This window comes from Pteropus vampyrus, unplaced genomic scaffold (genome assembly GCF_000151845.1).
Source record: "Pteropus vampyrus isolate Shadow unplaced genomic scaffold, Pvam_2.0 Scaffold34, whole genome shotgun sequence".
NCBI lineage: Eukaryota > Metazoa > Chordata > Mammalia > Chiroptera > Pteropodidae > Pteropus > Pteropus vampyrus.
In genome coordinates, this window is record NW_011888815.1 from 554,786 (window position 1) to 576,435 (window position 21,650).

Here is a 21,650-nt window from a genome sequence, read left to right on the forward strand (position 1 = left end):
GGTCAGCAAGGGCCCCCCAGAACCCTCGCTCCAGCACGATGCATCATTTAACACTATGCAAATGACTTAGCAGCAGGACCTTCCGTTCCCAGAGCAAGCGATTTTCGTTTTGATCAGTAAGACTGAGTGTGCTGCATTTCCCTCGAACCAGGGCCCTCAAACGCTCTCTCAGCCCAGACCGGTCCCGTGGTGTACAGCGGTCCCCCCTTATCCACAGGGACACGTTCTGAGACCCCCAGTGGATGTCTGAAACCATGGACAGGACCCATCCCTGTATAGAACATGCTCTTGCCTGTACATACACACCTATGATAAGGTTTAATTTACAAAGCAGGCGCAGCAAGAGGTTAACGATAATAACTAATAACAACATAGATCAATTATAACAATGTATTGTAACAAAAGTGATGTGAGTGTGCCCTCCCGTCCTCTCAGAATGTCTTGCTGTCCTGTCTTCGGCCTTCTCGTGGTGCTGTGAATGGCAGAGGCACTGTGACGCAGGACCCCCCGACAATATGTAATAAGCACTTGACGGCCTCTCTTTGGCGTATCTGACTATTCGCTTCCACTTGGGGGCCCCAGTTAAGTGAAATGAGTCACGTGGACACAAGCATTGATACCTGACAGACGGCCTGATGACCGAGCCGGCTACGGTGTGGTTAACAGGGAGTTTCTACAGCGTGGAGACACAGGGATGATCGACGTGCCAGGCCTCACGGAATTTCGTCACAGGAGAACCCCGGACAAGGGGGGGACAACGGTGTGCACAGAGGTTTGGACAGGGGCACCAGAGGCCACACGTCCTTCGTGGATTTCTATACAGCCTTCCACATCTTGGAAGGAAAACTGAGGATGCCTGGCAAAATGCCTACAGACCACGATTGGAGAACTCCTGACCGACATTTGCAAGGAAAGAATTCAAGGCAGAAAACAGTTACTTCTGCATCTTTGGGGGTCAGGGGGGCGGGGAGGGGACAATGAAATGGGTATCTGTCTTTCATTTTATAAAGTTAAAAAAAAAAAAACCCGTAAGATCAAAAGATTCCTATCGATGTTCCCTTGTCGTGTCTTGGAAAATGGAGCGAGCAGTCCATTCTTTTTTTTTTTTCCGGTGAGGGCAGGAGAAAGTTACAGTCCCTCAGACCAAATTATCCCTTCTAAAGCAGAAGAACAGATTTTCTCATTGCAGTAAAGCCAACAGATCGAAGACCCTTTGCTCACGCCCCACCCCTCAGACTCCCTCGATACAGACACACGCAGACAGGGCAGAAGCAGACCCAACTGACATTTCTATCCAAAGAGCCAACCTCGGCTCCATGCCCAAATTTTTTAAACAAATTTCCCTAAAAACAAATCGAGGAAAAAATATCCCTCGGCTGATAAGTCTGGTCTGCTCCAACCAGTACAAAATAGCAAAAACGATTTATATTTTAAAAGAATATGATTGCAAGTTTAAATTCCCACGTCAGCTCCCAGGAAGAGCCGCTGAGTTCAATACTGAAGGGACACGTGGCTGGTACAGGCTAAGCTCTAATTGCAAAGAAATATAATCTCTGGCTAGCAGACATTCCGCAGGGACATTCCCCAGGGGGAATGTGGATTCCCCTGGCCTTTGCCGGAAGGAGAATTTGGAGCTAAAACTCTGGAATAAGAGCTCAAAAGAGTACGATTCTCGTATCATGTCATGTCATGTCATCGCGACCATGACCACCTTTTCTGCAGACAATACAGATGTAATCGCTCAGCCTCCCAGAGGCCACGCGGCATGTGAGACTTTCTCCTGATGGGCTTTTCAGTTTGTGATTATCTAAGCCCTCTGAGAGGGGAGCACAGCGCCTTGCTGAGTGCGTGTGGGAGGGAGGGAGGGACAGAGAGACAGAGACAGAGAGAGAGATCACAGGAGGCTAATCACCTGACAGCTAGTCTCCTTCTGCTTTCGCTGGTCTCCCCTGCTTCTTCCTGTCTCACCTGAGCACCCCCTACCAAGGATCCCTGGTCCCCTGCTCTTGCTTTGCGGGGCACTGTGCAGAACTCACGCCCCGAGGCATTCAGAAAATCTGTGCTTCGAAGCCAAACATGGACAGAGACTGAAGAGAGAATCACTCCTCCACATGACCCAGCAGAAGCCCTAAGGGCATAAATCCTCCAGCTTGGAAATTCCTGAAGGCCCCACACTCATTAAGCCCTGGCCTGTTGGAGACTGCCCGAACATTCGAACCAGGCTCTCTGATATGTCCCTGGTCATTCTGTAAAGACAGCGAATGATAACTAACAGGAGAGGGAAGTGGAGGAGGCTAAGGAAGGATGATGCCCACAGGGTCAACAAAAATCGCACCTCACATGGACAGAATATGAATATTCTCCTCCAGTCTAATCTGTAGCAAAATACTAGGAGTGGTATCCCGACACGTGAGTACTAATATTTAACCGAACGTGCATCCGACAGGTCATCTCTCACAGAGGTGGCTCGAAGCTGTTGAAAGTCCTTGCTCTGGTCTGGACTGACCTACCTGGAGAGAAAATGTCAGACCTAACAGACTGTATTTGGCGTTCAACAGCTTCGCGAGTTCCATGCTCCAAACGTTCACGAGGGGCCCACGAGGATGGCTGTCCGGATGCTCTGACATAGCCGACTAGAAAGACCGCCAGCCAGGCAAACCCGAGTTTAATGCCTGACTCCAGCACACCGGCTACGGGGCCGGCCTTGCCTCTGCCACCCAATCTTTTCCCTCGGTTTTGTTTTTTTTTCCATCTGCAAAATGGGAGTAATTACTTTTTTCATAGCTATCAAATATTAAAATTATATTTCTATCCTATCAGATTAACAACAACAAAAAAAAAAATTAGAGGATTGATCATTTGTAGCATGAGCTAGTATTGGGGCCAGGCATTTTCACACGGCAGGGGTAGGAAGGCGCGTCCACATATTTTCTAAAGAATCTGGAAATAACCGGTACCAGATATAAAATACACATAACGTTTGACTCAACAGATTATTTGTGAAAAATTTACCTTAAGGAAATGACCGGAGACATTCACTAAGAGGGTAGCGAGAATATTCACCTGTCTATTGTTTATAGCGGAGAATTGTTTAAATTACATATGGCCCATCAATAATATGGCATTGCTGTTTTAAAAACTGATAATGTCATTTGTATTCTTTGCCATAGGAAGATGTTGTAAGTTTATAAACGACACTACACAATACATTACCTTGCAAAAGTTAAAATAGATATATATATATAGAGAGAGAAATACATTTAAAGAAGTAGCTGAGATACATGAAGCTTTCGATTTGCAAACATAAGGCTAATGGACCTTCTTCAATTTGCTCTGGTATTTATCTCTAGGCAGCCTGATTCGGAAAAGGCCTCCACATTACAAAATTCTGGAGGCGCTCTGTAATTACCACAGATTATAATGTGAGTGACGCCCTGGGAAATGCAAAGCGGTAGCCCTGAACGTGGGTGCTTTTTACTTCCTTCTTTAAGCTTTTTCTTTACACTGGAATTTTCTGCAACAACGATGTGTCCTTTTTCACCCTTGGAAACAAGAAGAGCATTTTATTTTCTGAAAGTAAAGAAGTCGCATATACAGAGTCATAAGCCCAATGCTCGTGTGTGTCGGACGCTCAATAAATGGATGCTTTGTGTTTGGTTCTCACCAGTTAGTTGCCTCTGAGCTCTGAAAATTACAACGCTCGGGCTCCCTGACCAGTTGGCTTCTTGGTGGGCTCTGCCAACAAGAGGCACTGGAGGGAGACAGGAAGGCAGGGGGAGGAAGAAGAAGGACCCCTCTCTGCTTTCCAGAGACTAGAGCAGTGGCAGGCAGTTGTCTCAACCCTGTGTCCTCAGACGCATGGCACCAGCTCTGCCACATCCTCTCACACGTGCCAGCAGCAGGAGGGGTGTATCCCCCTGCTTTGTGGGTACAGGCCACTCTCTGCGCTCCTTCACCCTCTCGGCTGTGCCCTCTGGTCCACCGAAGCCCCTGCCACGTCAGTCTCCCTTCCTCAGAGTTCCAAACACCCCCCATGGAGCCGTCAGCCTCAGGTCCTGGGACCCCCGCCTCTTCCCTCTGCTCCCCCGTCCTTGTAGGCGGCACCCTGCTCTGTAGTTATTAATCTCCTGGTTTCTTTCACATCTGCTTTTTGAACTGTCAGATTCCTACCACCTGTACGAACCAAATCTCCTCTCTTGAAACACCTGTTATCTTGACTGCATCGTGCATCATTTTGATAACTAGAACCCCATACAGCTATTTTACTATTTTTAAGTGTCCCGATCTTACTGAGCACGACTCTTAAATCATATTAGCTGTTGCACTTATTATTCGCTGACCCCCTTAGGGATTTCTTTAAGTGAGACTCACACTTTTCCCTTTCATCCATGTCGGGCACAGACATATCCTTTAAATCTCAACAGCACAGAGGGCTTCTTGACACTCTCCTAAAGAGGAAATGATATAATGGGTGATAACTACTCAAAGAAAATTTAAAACTGATTATTGGTATAGCTATTCTCGTTCTCAAGTGGCCACTTAAGGGGCTGCCTCTTCTGGCCTCTGACACGTGGCCGAAGTCACATTTCCTCCGTGCCCTAGAGGGACTTTCTCGTTAGATGAGAGTTTCTCCGATTTTCAATCACCTTTTCTAATTCCAGGTCCGCTTCTTTCCCGGATGACTCACGATGGGAATAACTGATCCCTCCAGTGACTGCACTGTCTCTTACTCACGGGGAAGTCTTTGTGGACATGACCTACAGGCAAGCTCACCACCCTGATCGGAAGACCCAGAGGCACGAACCCCTGGGTGGCTCGTATGATGGCATGTCAGGGAGACGCAGCCCAAGCAATCGATAATGTTGAATTTCTCACCGGTCTGTTGTTTGGGAGATGAGGGAGTACCTTCCATTCTTACTTGTGCAAGGTTTTAAAATAAAATTACATACTTAATAGAGTCAGCTTTAAAAAAAAAAAACATAATTGGTCTGTGAAATCTAGAACATAACTGATCTGTGAAATCTAAAAGTCTGAGAACTACTGCTACATGCGATTGTATTAAAGAGATTTGAAACACACAAAGAAGTTAGAGCTGAGGTCACATCAGAAGGAAGCCCTGAACACATCAAAACAGAAGGAATGAGGCACAGTAAACTGAGCCCATCAGGAATATTCATGAGCCCTTTGGAATCCTAAAGAGTTAGCTGAGTGAAAACATACTAAAGAACGGGCATTGGACTGGGAGCCCCAGGAAAAAAATATATTCAGAGTCAGCTGGGTGCTATTTACAGCAATGGGAAAGGACGGATTTTCCAGTGGAGAAAGTTGGCAGGACAAGGTCAAATATTGGCAGGCGAGCTGAGCTGGGAATTCAGATTCCATGAAGGACAACAGAGGATGAACAAATTTATTTATGCCTGGACAAAAGTGCAGAAAGCTGGCAGAGCTGTGCCTTGGTTCATCCCAGGCACAGAGGATATGCAGGTTGCGGCCAACGAGGCTGGCTTCAGAGACCAGCTGCTGGTAGGGCTGAGGCTCGGCTTGTAGCTCCATCCAAGGTCAAAAAGAGCAGAGAAGGTCGAATAGATTAAATTGAACGGGAGCTTTGGAGTTAGATGGACTGGGTTCAGATCCCGGCTCCATCAGACGTGAGCGATGTAGCCTCGGGCGTGGGGTGGGGGGGTGTCTGAGTGCTTTCCTTACCTAGACAATTTCTCATGCCATTGCTTCTTTGAACTAGCTCTGTCTTCTTGGACAACTCATTGGACCTCTTTAGTCTAAGTTTCCTTATTATTTGGAGGATTGGGACTAAATAATATACAAGAGCCCTCTCAGCTAGAACATTTTAAGGTTCTTTTATAGCAATCCCCTTAAATCTCTACAGAAAAGTAGTATAGGACAGACAGAAGTTCTAGTCCTGGCTCTGTATCACCAGCTGCTAAAAATACATTCACATTTCACCCCTGTGTGCCCAAGTTTTCTTATCTAGAAATTGGATAGAAGACCTACAACTGGGGAGCCGTAGTTACTATTAATTAAGAAAACGGACATAAAAGAACTCTGTTTCTTCTTGTCCCATAAAAGGTGCCGAATGCATTTTTTTTTTTTTTTTTTTAGATAAAATCCGCTCTTTTGCAATGCAGTAAAGTCTTCGTAATCCACAGTGGATTAAGACCGTCGGCGCTAATTTTAAATGGTCCCAAACAGTTGAAATTGTGGAGATTTTTCATCTGATTTTCAGTTTCCTGTTTCCCCTCGAGCACTCAGCTCTTGCTTCTTAATCCCTTGCTGTGCAGATGCTCTTCGCTCTTCATTTTCATCCCACAATGGCCTTGGAAGAAGATGATCAAGTTTGTAGAGTCGTGTGGACACTAAAAAAATGAACACGCTTCGATTCTCCCGTGAAAGCTGCTTTTATAAAAATAACTTTTCCGCTACTCTCCACTCAACAACCGAAGTCCGAAGTTTGGGAATCATGCTAGATTCCTCCCTCTCCCTCCCTCGCTCACGTGCCATCTCTACCTTTTAAGCAGTTCTGGAATCGGCCGCCTTCCCCCTACGCTTTGCTCAGTTTTATCCCACGCTGGAAAGAGTCGTGAGCCCGGCGACCACTGGGCGGTTCTCCTGGATTCCTTAGAATTCGGTCCAGTGTAATCCAAACTACCCAGCTCTCGAGATAGCAGGCTGTTTCTTTTGGAAACCATCTCTGTATTTTGTTTCCCTCTTACAGACGTGTGTTGCTAAGAGATCTTTGGCTTGGCAAGACCACTAGATTTTTGCTAGGGAATCCTGGCTTTGTCTCCATGACCACTATTTCCAAAACATCTCAGCCAACCTCAGAGGTTCCACCTGCCATCACCACAAAAGGAAACTACTCTGCTTTGACGCGTTCTTGCAAATTCCACGGTGGCCCATGATTACTTGTGACAGATGAGAACAGTCTCGTTAAGTTAAGGGACCATTTACAATGTAGGCTCCGTAATCTTTATGCAAAGATTGCCTCTTTGCTGGTCAGACCACACCCAGGGCAGTTCTGTCACCCCAATATTCATAGCAACACAATTTACAACAGCCCAGATATGGAAGCGACCTAAATGCCCATCGACGTATGATTGGATAAAGAAGTCATGGTTCATAGATATAATGGAATAGTACTCGGCCATCAGAAAAATGAAATCCTACCATTTCCAACGACGTGGATGGAACGAGAGGTGATTATGCCGCGTGAAATAAGACAGAGATAGATAAATGCCATATGATTTCACTTATACGTAGAAACTAAGGTACCAAAAGAACAAACTGATCAACGACAGATTCAAACATAGAAGACAATTTGGTGACACCAGGGGGGAGGGGGTTGGGGGGCTGGGAGAATGGGGTGAAGGGTTAAAGAAGTACAAGTTAGTAGTTGATAGATGGTCACGGGGATGGGGAGCACGGTATGGGGAATGCAGTCAGCATTGATGCAACGGCAAGGTGGCGAGCCAGAGGAGAGAAGGCGCAGTCAGGGGGATCATTTTATAAACCACGTAAATGTCTAACCCGTGCACTGTATACTTGAAACGAACAGTAAAATAAAATTTAAAAAAGAAAGAAGCCGAGTAATAGGAATGAGTCCAGAGAAAATCAACGAAGGTCCGAATATGATAAATAATAACACATAAGCAATGTTCAGGTGAACGGCATCAGACGCGGCAGGTAAGTCAGGTAAGGGGACGATCAGATCTTAGCCACGGGGTCCACCGAGGTAAGGCTGACTAAAATGTGTGACGCTCACAGGGAAAAAATTAAAACATGGAAAAGCTCTAATTGACCTAATTGCACACAGCAGAATGGACGTCAGGGAAAGGGTTCAAGGGGAAGTTGATAAAACCATATGTCAGGGAGGTTCTAAGAGCTCATGAGCTGAGACTTTTAAGCCCTTTTATTGTGAAATGCTATGTGTCCACGGACATCTCACGTTTTTTGATAATGATGTGCTATAGAACCTGTGGGTTTTCCTCTTGGTAGAAAAACGCTATGATTTCCAAGTCCCTTTCACCTGAAATTGTTTGGGTGATCTGAGTGATCTAGAAAGTGTCTTGACCTTCTAGCATGAAAGCTGCTATATAAATAGAGTAATTTTAGCCGTAATAACTAACGGTCATGATGATGAGTGGCAGTGTCCCTGTGAAGAAGGCGGCCTGCCATCGGGGAGTCCAAAGCAACCAGCTGTGAGCCGGAAATAACATGTGTCCGAGCCAGGAGGATGCTCGGGGACTGGGACCACATTCACCTTTCAGCCAAAGAGCCAGATCACGTCCCTGACTTGGAGGTGCGAGCATCTGAGAAGGAAGAAAGGGCACGCTCATCCCTGAGCGCGGATGCTGCCTCGGGCTCATGAGACCTTTCCCTAGACAGGTCGATAGGGTGCATATTATCTTCCTCTGTCAACAGAGAACGGTGGGGAAGAGCCAGAATTCCAAACCAGAGTGATGACTCTGAGCCCCCAGACGATTCGGCAGAAGGAGAAACTGCAGAGAAGAGCCAACTTGAAGAAGGAAATGTTGGGATGGTGTGTGTTGCTCAAGATGCCCTGCTTCGCTGCTTTCCATCCGTCTCAGCTGAGAAAGCGCGCCGGCGACATCTTCGGCCCCTCATGCAGTGGGGAGCTAGCCATTTGCTGACATCCCGGAGCTGCTCTTGTGAGCTAGAGGAAGGCGTGCAGGGCAGGAGCCAGCTGAGCGCTCTTGGGCCAGAAGAGAACGCTGCTGGAGATTTAAGAAGTCTCATTGCTGCCAGACGCCTGACCGATGCTCTCTCTTGAAGGGCCTGGCCTCCCACTCCTCAAAGGTGTCCGAAGACGGGTCACCAGAGGCGAAGAGGAAGGACTTTGCTCTCTGCCTACAAAACTCCTCCACCAAAACCACTGAGTCCGGGAGCTACCAGACCAGGGACCTTGTTGGGAACACGTGAATGTCTTACTTACCTTCTCTCCTTCTACTGAAATTTCATTTTTACGGTCGATAGCTTTCACTTGTATTTTGGCACAGTTTAACATATTTTACCATTTGGAATTTATTCTGATCCTCCTTTTATATATCGACATCTTTATATTTTTAACCTTTTAACTCATCAATATTCTCTTTTGTGCTTATTCTTTGAAGCTAGTCTATTCTCAAATGTTTAACATTTAGTTTTTCCTTAAAAGATTAATTACTGTTTATCTTTCTTAAAACATCCTCAATTATTTTAAGTCATTTTAATTTTATCTCTTTGAAATTTACTTTTTTTATATTTCTTTATAAGTCTTATCTTCTGATTAACCTTTTTAATACTGCTCTATTTTCTCCATTTGCTACCCCGCTGCTTCAGTTTCTTCACTATTGATATTATAAATTGTAGGTCCTTTTTTTTGCTTTTAGCTTTTGAGATTATTTTTTTCTTTGAAATTACAATTGCCTTGTTCGTTCCTACAGTAAAAAGAAGCATGCACTCACCAGAAGAAGGAGGCTGAGTCTCTCTACACAAAGTCTGAGACAGGTATGTGTGAATGTCAGCTCCGCCTCCCCTATCGACTGGCCGTGAACTTGGGGACCTTTCCCGACAGCTCACAAAGTCTGAAAATGCTGACTCCTTCTAAAAGACCTGCAGACTGAAGCTCCCCCTGCATCCGGCTGGCCTGCAGGGGCTGGATGAAAAGAAGCAACCTTCTCTCCTCCAGCCAACCATTTTTTGGTTATTTCACGTTCGACCATTCCACAGCCAACTGTCAAACATTTCAACCATTCCATTCAGATAAGGGGACACTGTTTTGATAGCTCTATCCAAAATCCCATCAAAGAGAACTGAGAATAAACATCGCTCTGCAGTAAACATTAAGAGGTGAAGAAAACCGTTGGTCTTAACCGTGAGAAAATCAGTTCAAGCCCGAATTTTACCACTGACCTACCTGTACCATGTGACCTGGGCAAGTCATGTGATTACCCTGGACAGCAATGTCTCCTTTTTACAAGGAGAGTGTTGAATTAGATTATGTCTAAGTAACCTCTCATAGTACATGCTTATGAATCTATATCTTTCTATTCAAAAACCTATGAGACTGACATCAGTGTGTATGAAGAGTACATTGTGATTTGTACCAGGTACTGAAAGCCCAAGAGAATTCATTCCTATTCCTGCCAGAGAACCAAGACCACCAGGACCTATGCAATCATTCCCACTGGGCAAAACAGGCATTTGTTACCACGGCGACACAATGTGGGGAGGGGGCGTAGGTTGGGCCAGGTGCCAGACGTACTTGCCATTGATGACACCATCTGGGTTGAGCATGGGGATGATCTTGAAAATGAAGTTTTCTCTTAAGAGCCTGGCCACAGGGTCATCACTGACCAGAAACTCCAAGGTCCCCTTCATCACCCAGCTGGCATTGCTCTCTCCTGGGTGAACGCGGGCGGTGATCACCTGGTATGGACGCTGCCCTGTAGGAAAAGACAAAGGAATATTAAACCTAAATCTCCATCAAGACTATGTCCAGGGGGCCACCTAGCGAAGAACACCGGACTGTTGTGAGGTCTGGAAGAGGCCGATTGTTGCTAATGCATATCTGACATACATTTATTCATGTTCTGGAAGAGGCCGATTGTTGCTAACACATATCTGACATACATTTATTCATGTTCTACCTGTCTCTATGGTCTGCAAGACTCGAGAGTATAAAGTTAAAAGCCCGAGGCCGTTATGAAAAGCATTAAGCCCTTAGAGGCATAAAATAAGCCAAGAAGCAGTAAGATCACTGGAAAAAAAAAAAATGAATTCCCCAGAGTCTAATAACAGGAAGCCTAACGTCACAGATATGAGATTGATTCCTATCTTCATTGCTACCAGTTGTGACATTGAGACGAATGACTTACGTTCTCCGAGGCCCTTTTATCATCTATAAAATGGGGACGATAATACTGACCTCGTGGGGTTGTTATAAAGACCAAAAGATGCCAATGAAAAGCACTGGGCACGTTGTTTGCCATTTAGCACACGTTAATTCCCTCCCTCACTGATTCTACAGCCTGTGGCTGGAATGATCCCTCTCCTCAGTAAAGAGGAGAATCAAGTACGCAACACGTGCTGGGCACTTGCGCCTGTAAGACTCTGAACCCGGTCCTTGAGAGAGACGTGACAACAGAGTGAAGCATCCGGAAGCTCGATCTTCAAGCCATGATGCTTTCTGCAGTTCGCAAAGGGAATCAGGGAAACCCTCTGTCCCACCACAGGAAGTGCGTGAGCCTGGAGAGACCTTACGGAGACCGGGCCAGTGAGAGAAAGGTAGGCTGCCTTCCTTCCTTCGTCGACAGAGGATGCCGGGAGCATCGCAGTGCCGAGATGCATTCTGAGACCCTCTCCGGGCTCAGGTGGAAAACGTGTTTTGATTGATTAGTGATGTGCGTCCCCTGCCATACACTTGGCGAGGGGGTGATGGCGACAGGTGGCATTATAGCAGCCCTTCACCATGTCTGCTGTAAGCCCTTGTCTGATTTTGTGGGTAAGTGTTTTTTGTTGACTCTCTTTTCCTTTTGTATCCTCAGCCAATTCTTTATCGCTCCTAAACCCACTCCTGTGACAAGAAGGAAATATTTGCCAAGCAGAAGTACTCTAGCCGTTGAAACAGCATAAACCGGTCCTTCCTTTCCATATCATGCAAATCACTATGAGTCAAATGTGCCTTTTTCTTCCCTTAAAAAACAGCCTTTTTGAGGAAATGAGCTGTGCTTCTAATTCTGTGTAACGAAAGACAACACTGAATAACTCTCAGTGAGAGATCTAAAGAACAGGTAATAGAAGATACAAAGAAATAAACTTTTAAATCATGTTGCTAAATTATGTCACTATTATTAAGGCAAAAAAAAAAATACTCTGTCGACAGCCATTGAGACCTGAGTTTGTTTAAATCAGCGCATTTTTTTACTGATAATGTTGAAAGCAGGTCACTTCAGCCCCTTGTAGGTTATTTGTATATTGAAGATAATATTCTCCTTAAGCACGTGTCTTGAGCATGTTCCAGGAACTGCAGGAACCACTGGGTAGAAACAGTTACATAAATTATAGTTCTTGTTCTGTGAGCGGCCAAAGCATTTGTCACTAACGATGAACATGAAATCAAATAATGGCAAGTGGGCTAACGGGGGTGTATCTAAAGCGTGAGAGAGGTCAAGACATTTCAGAGGTGTGCTGGTCTGTGGCCTGGGTCTTGCAGAGCAAGCGTCCTCAAACCAGAGAGAGGAAGTGAGGAACGGCCTTCCAGGCAAAGAAAAAGATACACATAGAGAACATAGAAGAGCAGACATGGACGCTTTCAAGAAGGGAGACGTGTGGCTGAGGCGAAGGGCTGAGCAAAGTGGCACGTGAACGTAGAAAAGCAGGCTGGTGTCAAACTGGTCAGATCCCTCTGCGCGTCATTTTTCCTGTAGATTCGCAGCGGTAGCCGTGAAGTCAGCATCTCACCGGCATGACGTGACCAGTGATGGGGTCTCCTGAAGAATTATCAGTTACTAATAAAAGTATCCATGTATGCTTATAAAATATATGTATGCATATATTATGTATACATACAGTAGTGTCCCCTTATCCACAATTTCGCTGTCCATGGTGGAGACACCAGTGGTTAACTGCGGTCCAAAAACGTTCAATGGAAAATCCCGAAATCGACCGTCTACGTTTTACATTGCATGCCATTCTGAGTATGGCGATGAAATCTCATGCTGTCCCACTTTGTCCTGCCTGAGGCAGGAATCATTCCTGTTTTCCATCTGCGCTCTTACATGCTCCCTGCCTGTCAGTCACTCAGTAAGCATCTTGGTGATCAGATCACCTGCCACAGTATCGCAGTGCTTGGGTTCGAGTCACCCTTACTTGGCTTAATAATGGCTCCACAGCACAAGAGTAGTGAGGCCGGCGGTTCCGGTATGTCAAAGAGAAGCGAAGCGTGTTTTATTTAAGTGAAAATGTCAATGTAGCACAATAAGATATTTTGAGAGGTGGGGGGCGGGGAGGGGAGAGATATCACATTCATATAGATATCACAATACATATGTTGCTATAATCGTTCTATTTTATTATTAATGTTGTTAATGTCTTACTGTACCTAACTGATAAATGACATTTTATTATAGGTATATATGCGTGTTTAGGGGAAAAACATAGTATATCCGTGGTTTCAGGCATCCACGGGGGTCTTAGAACGTATCTCCTATACATACGGGGGCACTACACACACACACACACACACACACACACACACACACTCGCACACGTTCATAGGCATCTTCACAATAATGTTACCTTGAATGGCGCGCGTTCAGCTGTGTTTTCTGGATTGCGGAGCAAAGAGTGAAAGACTGAGAATATCTGATACATGTATCCCAGAAAAGAACCACCGAGAACGATTGCTTTAAGAAAGAGAGAGTCGGCGATGCTTTTTCCGCAGAAAAATGCCAAAAACTGGGCTACGGAAAAATACTTCTGACGTTACTGTACATAACGCATTTGTTTAATCGGAGACAGTATGGGCTGCTGGAGCAGAGGATAACTTTTAGAACCATATTTCCAGAGTTCAAGTTCCAAGTCCACCATTTTCTACTTGAGATGAGTTCTACACATTTCTGAAGAAACCGAGTATTGGATCGGGAGTTCTACATGTAAGACAAATGATGTGCTCACTGAACTTACTAAATAAGCATATTAAAGGGCTGGGGGAGGAGAGATCGCGAGCTGAGCACAGTTGAAGTGAAGTAAAGGTCAACTTCCCCACTATATCATTTGCTCGCAATCACGGTTCACTCCTTCCAAAGCAAGCTGTATCGGCACTCCAATAAAAAGCTTGTTGAGACATAAAGAGGCTTGATGAATTTGTACCCAATCAGTAGCCTATTTTCAGTTCTATAATTCCATATCACTCGCTTTGTGGTGTTTGAACTATGTTCATTTACAGCGTATTGAACAAAAACGGCAAGTGCTCCCAGCCCAGTAAGAAAAAATAAGAAATAGCTTAAGTGCTAGTGACTTTTCGGCATAACTGAACGCTCTCACTGTCTGGGCCGCTGGGCGCCCACTGCCTGATACGCCCCATGCAACGCGGTGCATTGGCTGATAAACCAAATGCTGCCCTCACAAGCAACGTCAACACTCTCTTTCCTGTTCTATTGTAACTGATGACCTGCTCTATTGTAACTCACCACGAGACTAACAGGCTGTTCTGAGCATCCTGAAGAAACCAAGGAAGAAGAAAACTGTGGGTTCTCACGGAGCCATGAGCAGCATTTCAGCCATTTCTAGTTGATTTTCCTCTCTGTGATTTAAGACAATTTTGCAGTGTTATTGGGGAGTTTAACTTAAGGGCAGCAGATGGTGCTTACAGAGACCACCCCCCCACCCCCCGCCAAAAGACAACAGCTATGCAACACACATGCCATGTGTTTTTTTCTTGTAACTGACAATTTCAGTTTCAATAACTCATCTCTGCTTGGGGTCGGGCATTTTTTTTTTTCCTCTGCAATTTATAAAATGTGTTCCAGAGGCCATCGAAATCTATGAGAGTCACGGTTTGGCAACATTCTAATTCTTAAAGCTACGTATTGAATTTATTATGTCCGTGGTAATGACGTCTGTAGGAAGAGGTTAGAAACAAGTGGAAGATTCGAATGCTGAAGAGACAGCAGCGGGTTCAAGGCCAACGAAAAGCTGAGTAAGAGCCGAAGACGTGTGTGATGAGACATGTGTGTACCCAACTATCCAAACATTCATTCATTTACTCCTTCTTTCCGTCAACAATATATATTAAGCTCCTACTGACACTCTGCAAGGTTCTGGAGATTCCAAGAGAAATAATGGCTTTGGCCCTCGGGGAACTAATAATAGTGTGCCGGGAAAGTCAGGCGCACAGATAATTATGATCCAATGGGATCAGCGACATTCGTCAAGACATTTCAAAGCACGGTGGAGTGAATGCTCATTAGGACGTTATTTACAGTACTGCAAGTAATTGGAAATGACTTAAATGTGCATCCACAGGAAACTAGTTAAGAAAATGAGACATAAACAGAATACTATGCAATCACTAAAAATGGTACATAGATCTCTTCCTGTTGACATGAGAAGCTATCTGTGACATAACGATGCGTGAAAAAAATAGGCGGGCGGGCAGCATCATAGAAGAGTCCCATTTGTGAGTAGTTGTAACAATTATTTAAAGATCTCTAAATACAGGGACACATCTGTGACTGGAGGTCATCCGGGTGATTTTTATGCCTTCTTTATCTACAATGCTTGCCTCTTCAGAAAATAAGAACCATATGTCAATCTTTATAAAGGTGAATATTTTCAATAGTAGTACACCGCAGAAGAGAAAGAAGGGGAAAAATGAATGTTCACAGAAGAGGTGATATTTGATCTGGTTCGTCCAGTTTGACTAAGAAAAGAAAGGAGGGAGGTGCTAGAAAGAGCTTAGGAGAGGTATTTGCAAAACGATGAGGTCTTTAGGGACAGAATTCCTGAGGAACAGCAAAGCGAACTTTCGCGACTGAAGAGCGAGCTACGGGGAAGGTGAGCCTGGGAGAGAAGCTGCAAAGCTAACTTTGCAGGTTCCTGCGGGCTTTTCGTAGCCCACACTGAAGAATTTGGAAAGAATCTTGCATGCCGCGGAAGCGCCATGGAAAACCATTGCGCAAGGCTGTGATCAGATGACAGTTCTTGTTGGAGCTGAAGGCTCAGATGGTGGGAGAAATGACGGAGAGAGCAGACTATGATGATTTCAAGGTCAAGTCAGCTAACTCTCTGGAAGAGCGTGAATAAAAATGACCTGATGGAAAGGGGGTGAGAAAGGACACAAGGACACAAAAACGCAAAAGAAAATGTCAATGAAAGAGAAAAGAGACCATTTGAAAAGAGGTATGATGGGGAAACTTCTATACATCATGTGATACACATCATACTGTTTTCTACCGATAGGTAGCATAGTATGTATATTTTCTGTACCACGTTTGTCATTGACCAATATATCTTGGAACTCTTTCCACATCAATATATAAATATTCCTCCACCTCTTTTTAAAAATAGCTTTATGGTATAATTTACATATTATAAGTTTTACCAACTATGATTTTGCAATTCAATGAACTTCAGCCATTCTCATGGGCAGGTAGTGGTGTCTGATTTTTAATTTGCATTTCCCTGATGACCAAGGATATTGAGAACCTTCCTGTGTGCTTTTTAGCCACTTGCTTACCTTCTTAATAGGGTCCGTTAGAATCTTTTGCCCATTTTTAAAATTGAGTTGTTTGTCTTAGTATTGCATTCCATGGGTTCTTCGTATACTCTAAATACAGTCATTAAACAGATATATATTTAGTAAGTTCTTCTCTAAATTTTTGGCTTAACTTTTCATTTTCTTGACTATGTATTTTGAAGCAAAAAGTTTTTTTATTTGATAAAGTCACATTTGTTTCTTTTCTTTTATGGTTTGAATATTTTGTGCTCCATCTAAGAAATCTCTGCCTAACTCAATATGATCATGATTTTATTCTGCAAGATTTATAATCTAAGTTTTACATTTAGGTCTCATAAGTTAATTTTGGAATATGATATAAGGGTTGAGATTCGTTTTTTTCCCCTTTGATATCCTTCAGGATTTTCTCACATTCAATCTTATCTTCTGCAAACAACAACAGTTTTTTTTTTTTTTCTTTCCAAAACTTAAAGCATTTATTTCAACTAAGGAATGAGATGCTACCGGCATCTACTGATCTCTATGGGGTAGAAGCAAACATTCAACAAAGCAATATCCGGTCCAATATTTGGACCAATATCTGATCCAAAATGTCAAAAGAGGCGAGAACAGAAAATTCTGGCTTATTGTAAGCTAGGCTCTACAGGACAGTAGTAAATGAAACTGGCAAAAGTGGCAATCTTTCTCTTAATCTAAAACTCAGAAGGAAAGCTTTCCACATCTCTCCACGAAGGCATTTGAAATTACCCTTTATGAAATCAAGAAAGTTTGCTTGTATTACTACTTGCTAAAACTTTCTTATCTTAAATTACGTCAGATTATTTCAACTGACTCTTCAGCATCTATTGAAGTAAATACACGCTTTTCTGCTTTACTCTGTTAATGTGGTGAATACATTAATTTACTTTTTCTTCCTTTTAGAGAAAACTTTAAATACACACAAATGTGTGTGCCACTGAATTATCGACAATTATCATTGCACAGTCATCTTTGTTTTATTTATACTCCCATGCTTGCTCATAAAATTATTTGGAAACAAACCTCAGACATCATTTTATTTCATCATTGACCGAATTTTTTTCCACGTTATGTCAACTTCACATTCCTGGAATCCAATCAATTTGACTATATTTATCTTTGTATGTAATTCTGAATTCAGTTGTTTCTTTAGGCTTAGAGAGATTGGCTTGCAATTTTTCTTTACTATAATGTTTCGGTCAGACTTAGATTTCAAGGTCATGAGAAGCTAGAAAGCATCGCCTTCCCCCCGCCCCTCCCCGCAAACACATTCCTTGTGGAAGACTTTTGAAGACTGGAAAAATTTCTTCCTTAAATTTATGGTAAAATTTCCTAGTGCAGCCATCTGAGCCTAAATTTTCTTTCTCAGAAGATTTTAATAACAACTCAATTTATATTATCAAAAATCTCAATTATTTAAACATATATTAAAATTATGTAATAAAAAAATCCAACCGTTTAGATTTTCTATTTCTTCTTTTGTCAGTTTGGTAATTATACTTCCCTATAATTGTACATTTAAATCTAAACTTTCAAATTTGTTGACATTAAGTTGTTTTTAAATCCATCTTATTATTTTTAGGAATCTCTGGTGATAGTATCTTATTTTTATTTCTGACGCAGAGGGGTTTTTTTCTCTAACGTCTCAAGAGAACATCATTTTTAGTCCAGAAACTCTCTATTTTATAATTGTTTCCTCATTCATGAATTTCTCTCCTAATTTTTATTTTTCTTTCCTTCCTCTTTATTTGGTTTTAATACTTTTGTTCTTTTACAAAGAACTTGAAATAGTATTTAGATCATTGGCTCGGCTTATGATGGAATTTCATAAATGGTTTATTCACATGTTTAAAAGAATGTTGTTGACTTCAATGGCCCATACGCACCAATTAGATCAGGTTTGTTAGTCACATTGCTAATATTTTCCATATTATTGCTTGATACCATGTTTCCTTATTCTATGAGTCACTGAGAGGGGTATACTAAAAGTCCCCCACAGATGATTTTGTATTTATCGATGTCTCCTTACAATGTTGTCAATTCTTTATTTTAAAGGTCTGTTATTGACTGAATACAGATTGAGTCATTATATTGTCCTAACTGGACTTTTTAGTGTTATAAGGTATCTCTATTTCTGCTAAAGTATTTTGCGTTAATATCTCCTTTGTCTGTGTTAATATCGCTATGCTGGATTTCTTTTCGTTAGTATTTACAACACATACTTTTTTCAGTCCCTTTACTTTCAACCTTTCTATAGTTTTCGGTAGGTATTATCTCTCAGAACAACGGTATAGTTGGGTATTATATTTTATTCAGTCTAACATTCTTTTATTTTCTTTTAAATTGGAGCATTTAGTCACTTTACATTTGATGCAATTAATGGAACAAGCAGTTTAACGTTATCATTTTATTATTTGCTCTCTGTCTTAACTATTATATAATCTATTTTCTTTCTTGTCTTTATCTGGATAGATTAGTTTCTTTCCATCATTGTTCCTTTTGTCTCCTTGTGGAGACAAAGGTCTTGGCACTTATGTGTCCTTTTATACTTCTTCAATTAGTTACCTTAGAGATTATAATATGTATCTTTGACTTACTATGGTATAATATAACTTACCATATTTTATTTCCCAGTATACATCTTAAAATTATATTTATCATGTTATTGTTATAAATTCAATATTGATTTGGATTTCATCATATATGTACCCTTTTCATTATTCTTCACTCCCTACTGCATCTACAAGCTTCCATTAGGTTTCATTTTCTTCCACCTGAAAAAAATCACCTTCCGGTATTTCTTGTAATCAGGGTCTGCTAGCAGCGAATACTCTTTCTTCTTGTCTGAAAATGCATTCATTTCATCTATGGTTTTGAAAAAACATTTTTGCAGAGTTAGAATTATACCAACCCTGGTACTGAACTGTCTGTTTTCCACTTATTTCCATGTTCCCTCCACACAAGGATCCTGCAGGAACTTGGCTGCTTTGAAGGCCCTTCCAAGCCTTTAGAAATCTGTCTCTATTTGCAGAAATATGTGTTTTCGTTTTCTATGACACATATTCTTGTTTATGTGGTTTCCACAGAAAGGAGGTTGTTTCCACTGGAATTTCCATGTTCTTGAACTTTTCGTACTTTTTTAAAAAAACGTTTCTGTTAGTTACGTTGAAATTTTCGTGTAGACGATCCTAAGATCTGCAGATAATGACGCGTTTCTTTCTCTTTACGGGGCACGTCACTTGTTCCCGGTCTGTTTCGGATTCCTTGGTGTTCCCTCAAGGATGTGAAAGAAAAAGAGGATTTAAGTCCGTTCGGCGTTATCACAACGGGTGGATGTCTGATGGATCGATGACCTTGGCCAGCTCTGTGAAAAGTGTGGGATTATGGGTAAACACGTAGGTGACATTCTTCCGGAACCTTCCAGCTAAGTAGAACTTTGCACCTACATCATGTCTTTAGAACTCAGAGTCAACCTGTGAACCAGGCAAAACAGGTATTATTGTCTCCTCGTTCGCAAGGAGAGGGAGAGAAAGCAAGAGCAAATTTGGGATGTTCTGAATCGAAACCCCACGTCCCTCTCATCCGACCATGTGTTATCCTGTGTGTAGACGTAAGAGAAAGGTTGAAATGGATGCTATCGAGACAAAAGGCGATGACACCGTGAGGGGAGACAGGCACCACGCAAATGATGATTCAGGCGGCCTGGGTTTGATGCCAGGCTCTGCCTCCGACTGACTGAATGGATTTGGGGAAAGTTAAACTCTTTGGACATCTCAGCCCCTCACGCATAAAGTCAGGCTCTCGTAGGTCTTTGCAGCAGTACATTCAATGTTTATCGATGGCAGTGTGAAATACGGGAGATAGAAATAAAAGTTTTAGCCAACGATTTTAATCCTCTTCGATTTTATTCTATTTTTCTGGATTCTGGGAACAGGAAGCAAAGTTACATGGAGCTTCACCCCTTTCTTTCCCTCTGTTTTCAATACTCAGATGCGAGAGCTGATAAGCAGCGAAGTGGTCACAAGTCGGGTGGCAGCAGACGGAATGAGTGCAGGTAATCGCTGCTAGTAACTGGCTTCAGAACAAACAGTGTGGGCTGGAGCTCTCTTACTGCTCCTGACTGAGGCCGGAGGACTTCCTGGAGGAGGAGGGTCTGTCTGCTCACAGGCCCCCTTGTACACACTCCTATGCTATGATCTTTCTGGCCCATATGCAATAACAGTCTCCCCTAACCTGCAGTTTCAGTTATCAACGGTGGTCTGAAAATATCCAATGGAAAATTCCAGAAATAAACGACTCCTTAGTTTGGGATGGCGTGCCATTCCGAGTAAGGTAATTAAATTTCCCACCTTCCCACTCCTTCCTGCCAGAGACATGAACAGTGTCTTTGTCCAGAATATCCACGGCGTATACGCCACCTGGTCACTTGCTGCAGCGCGGCGGTGTGTGCGCGTTCAAGTCACCGTCGCCGTGCCCCAGCTCTGCGTCGCGAAACCTACGTCCTCCGCCTCAGCACGTGAGCCCTGCAACGTCCCGCGTCATCGCGGGCAGTGTAAATACGGGACAACGAGGTACTTCGAGAGAAAGAGCATATCCGCGTCGCTTTTATTACAGTCTGTGATTCTAATTGGTCTATTTCATTATCAGGTGTCGTTGTTAATCTCTTACTGCGACTCTTTTATGAAGTAAGCTTTACCGTAGGTGCACGCGTTTAGGGAAAAACGTAGTAAACGCAGGGTTCAGTCCTAACCATGGTTTGAGGCATCTACTGGGAGGCTTGGAACATATCCTCACCCCTACCCCCGGATAACGGGGGGATGACTGCGCCGTCGGAGTAAGAAACTGAGCAAGCTGCAGGTTGCAAACTATTCTCATGCACAGTTATTCCGGATGCTGAGGTAAAATCCTCAATTTTCCCCAAACCGCTCATTTTCACCCTGACCTTTCTCCATCAGCAAGAAGTGGCCTCAGGTCTTGTCCCTCTCAGAATTTTGCACCCCGTCTTTCTCTCAAAGCCTGAGCTGTGACCTCCAGACCCCCAAACGAATGGCAGCCTGAGATGCTCTTTTTCCTACAGATTTCTTAGCGTCACTGAAGAGATGTCAGCGGGGGACGACTCACGCACCGGCAGAGATGGGGGAGAAGATGCTCGTGGCCCCACTGTCTCCAGTGAGGCATCTTGGGGGCAGCGGGAAGAAAGCCATGAGCAAAGGCCACCCCTGGGCCCCTCACAGCTGACAAGCCAAAGAAATTGGACAACCACCATCTTCCTATTGGCAGCCCATGAAACTCTTTTCTTTAGACTTCTAAATGCTTCACAAACAGTGAGCAACACGCATGACAAGGAGGGCGATTTTAAAGTATAATACGTTTCCTG

The 21,650-nt window shown here is 43.3% G+C and overlaps 1 protein-coding gene across 1 annotated transcript in view; it reads right to left on the minus strand.

Annotated features, from left to right (window-relative positions):
• Positions 1-21,650, minus strand: part of AGBL1 (ATP/GTP binding protein like 1) — a 545,529-nt gene that overhangs the window by 168,046 nt on the left and 355,833 nt on the right. The window contains exon 16 of the mRNA XM_023529006.1: positions 10,280-10,460. Within this exon, the coding sequence (XP_023384774.1) occupies positions 10,280-10,460 (181 nt within the window). The remainder of the gene's footprint in view (positions 1-10,279; positions 10,461-21,650) is intronic.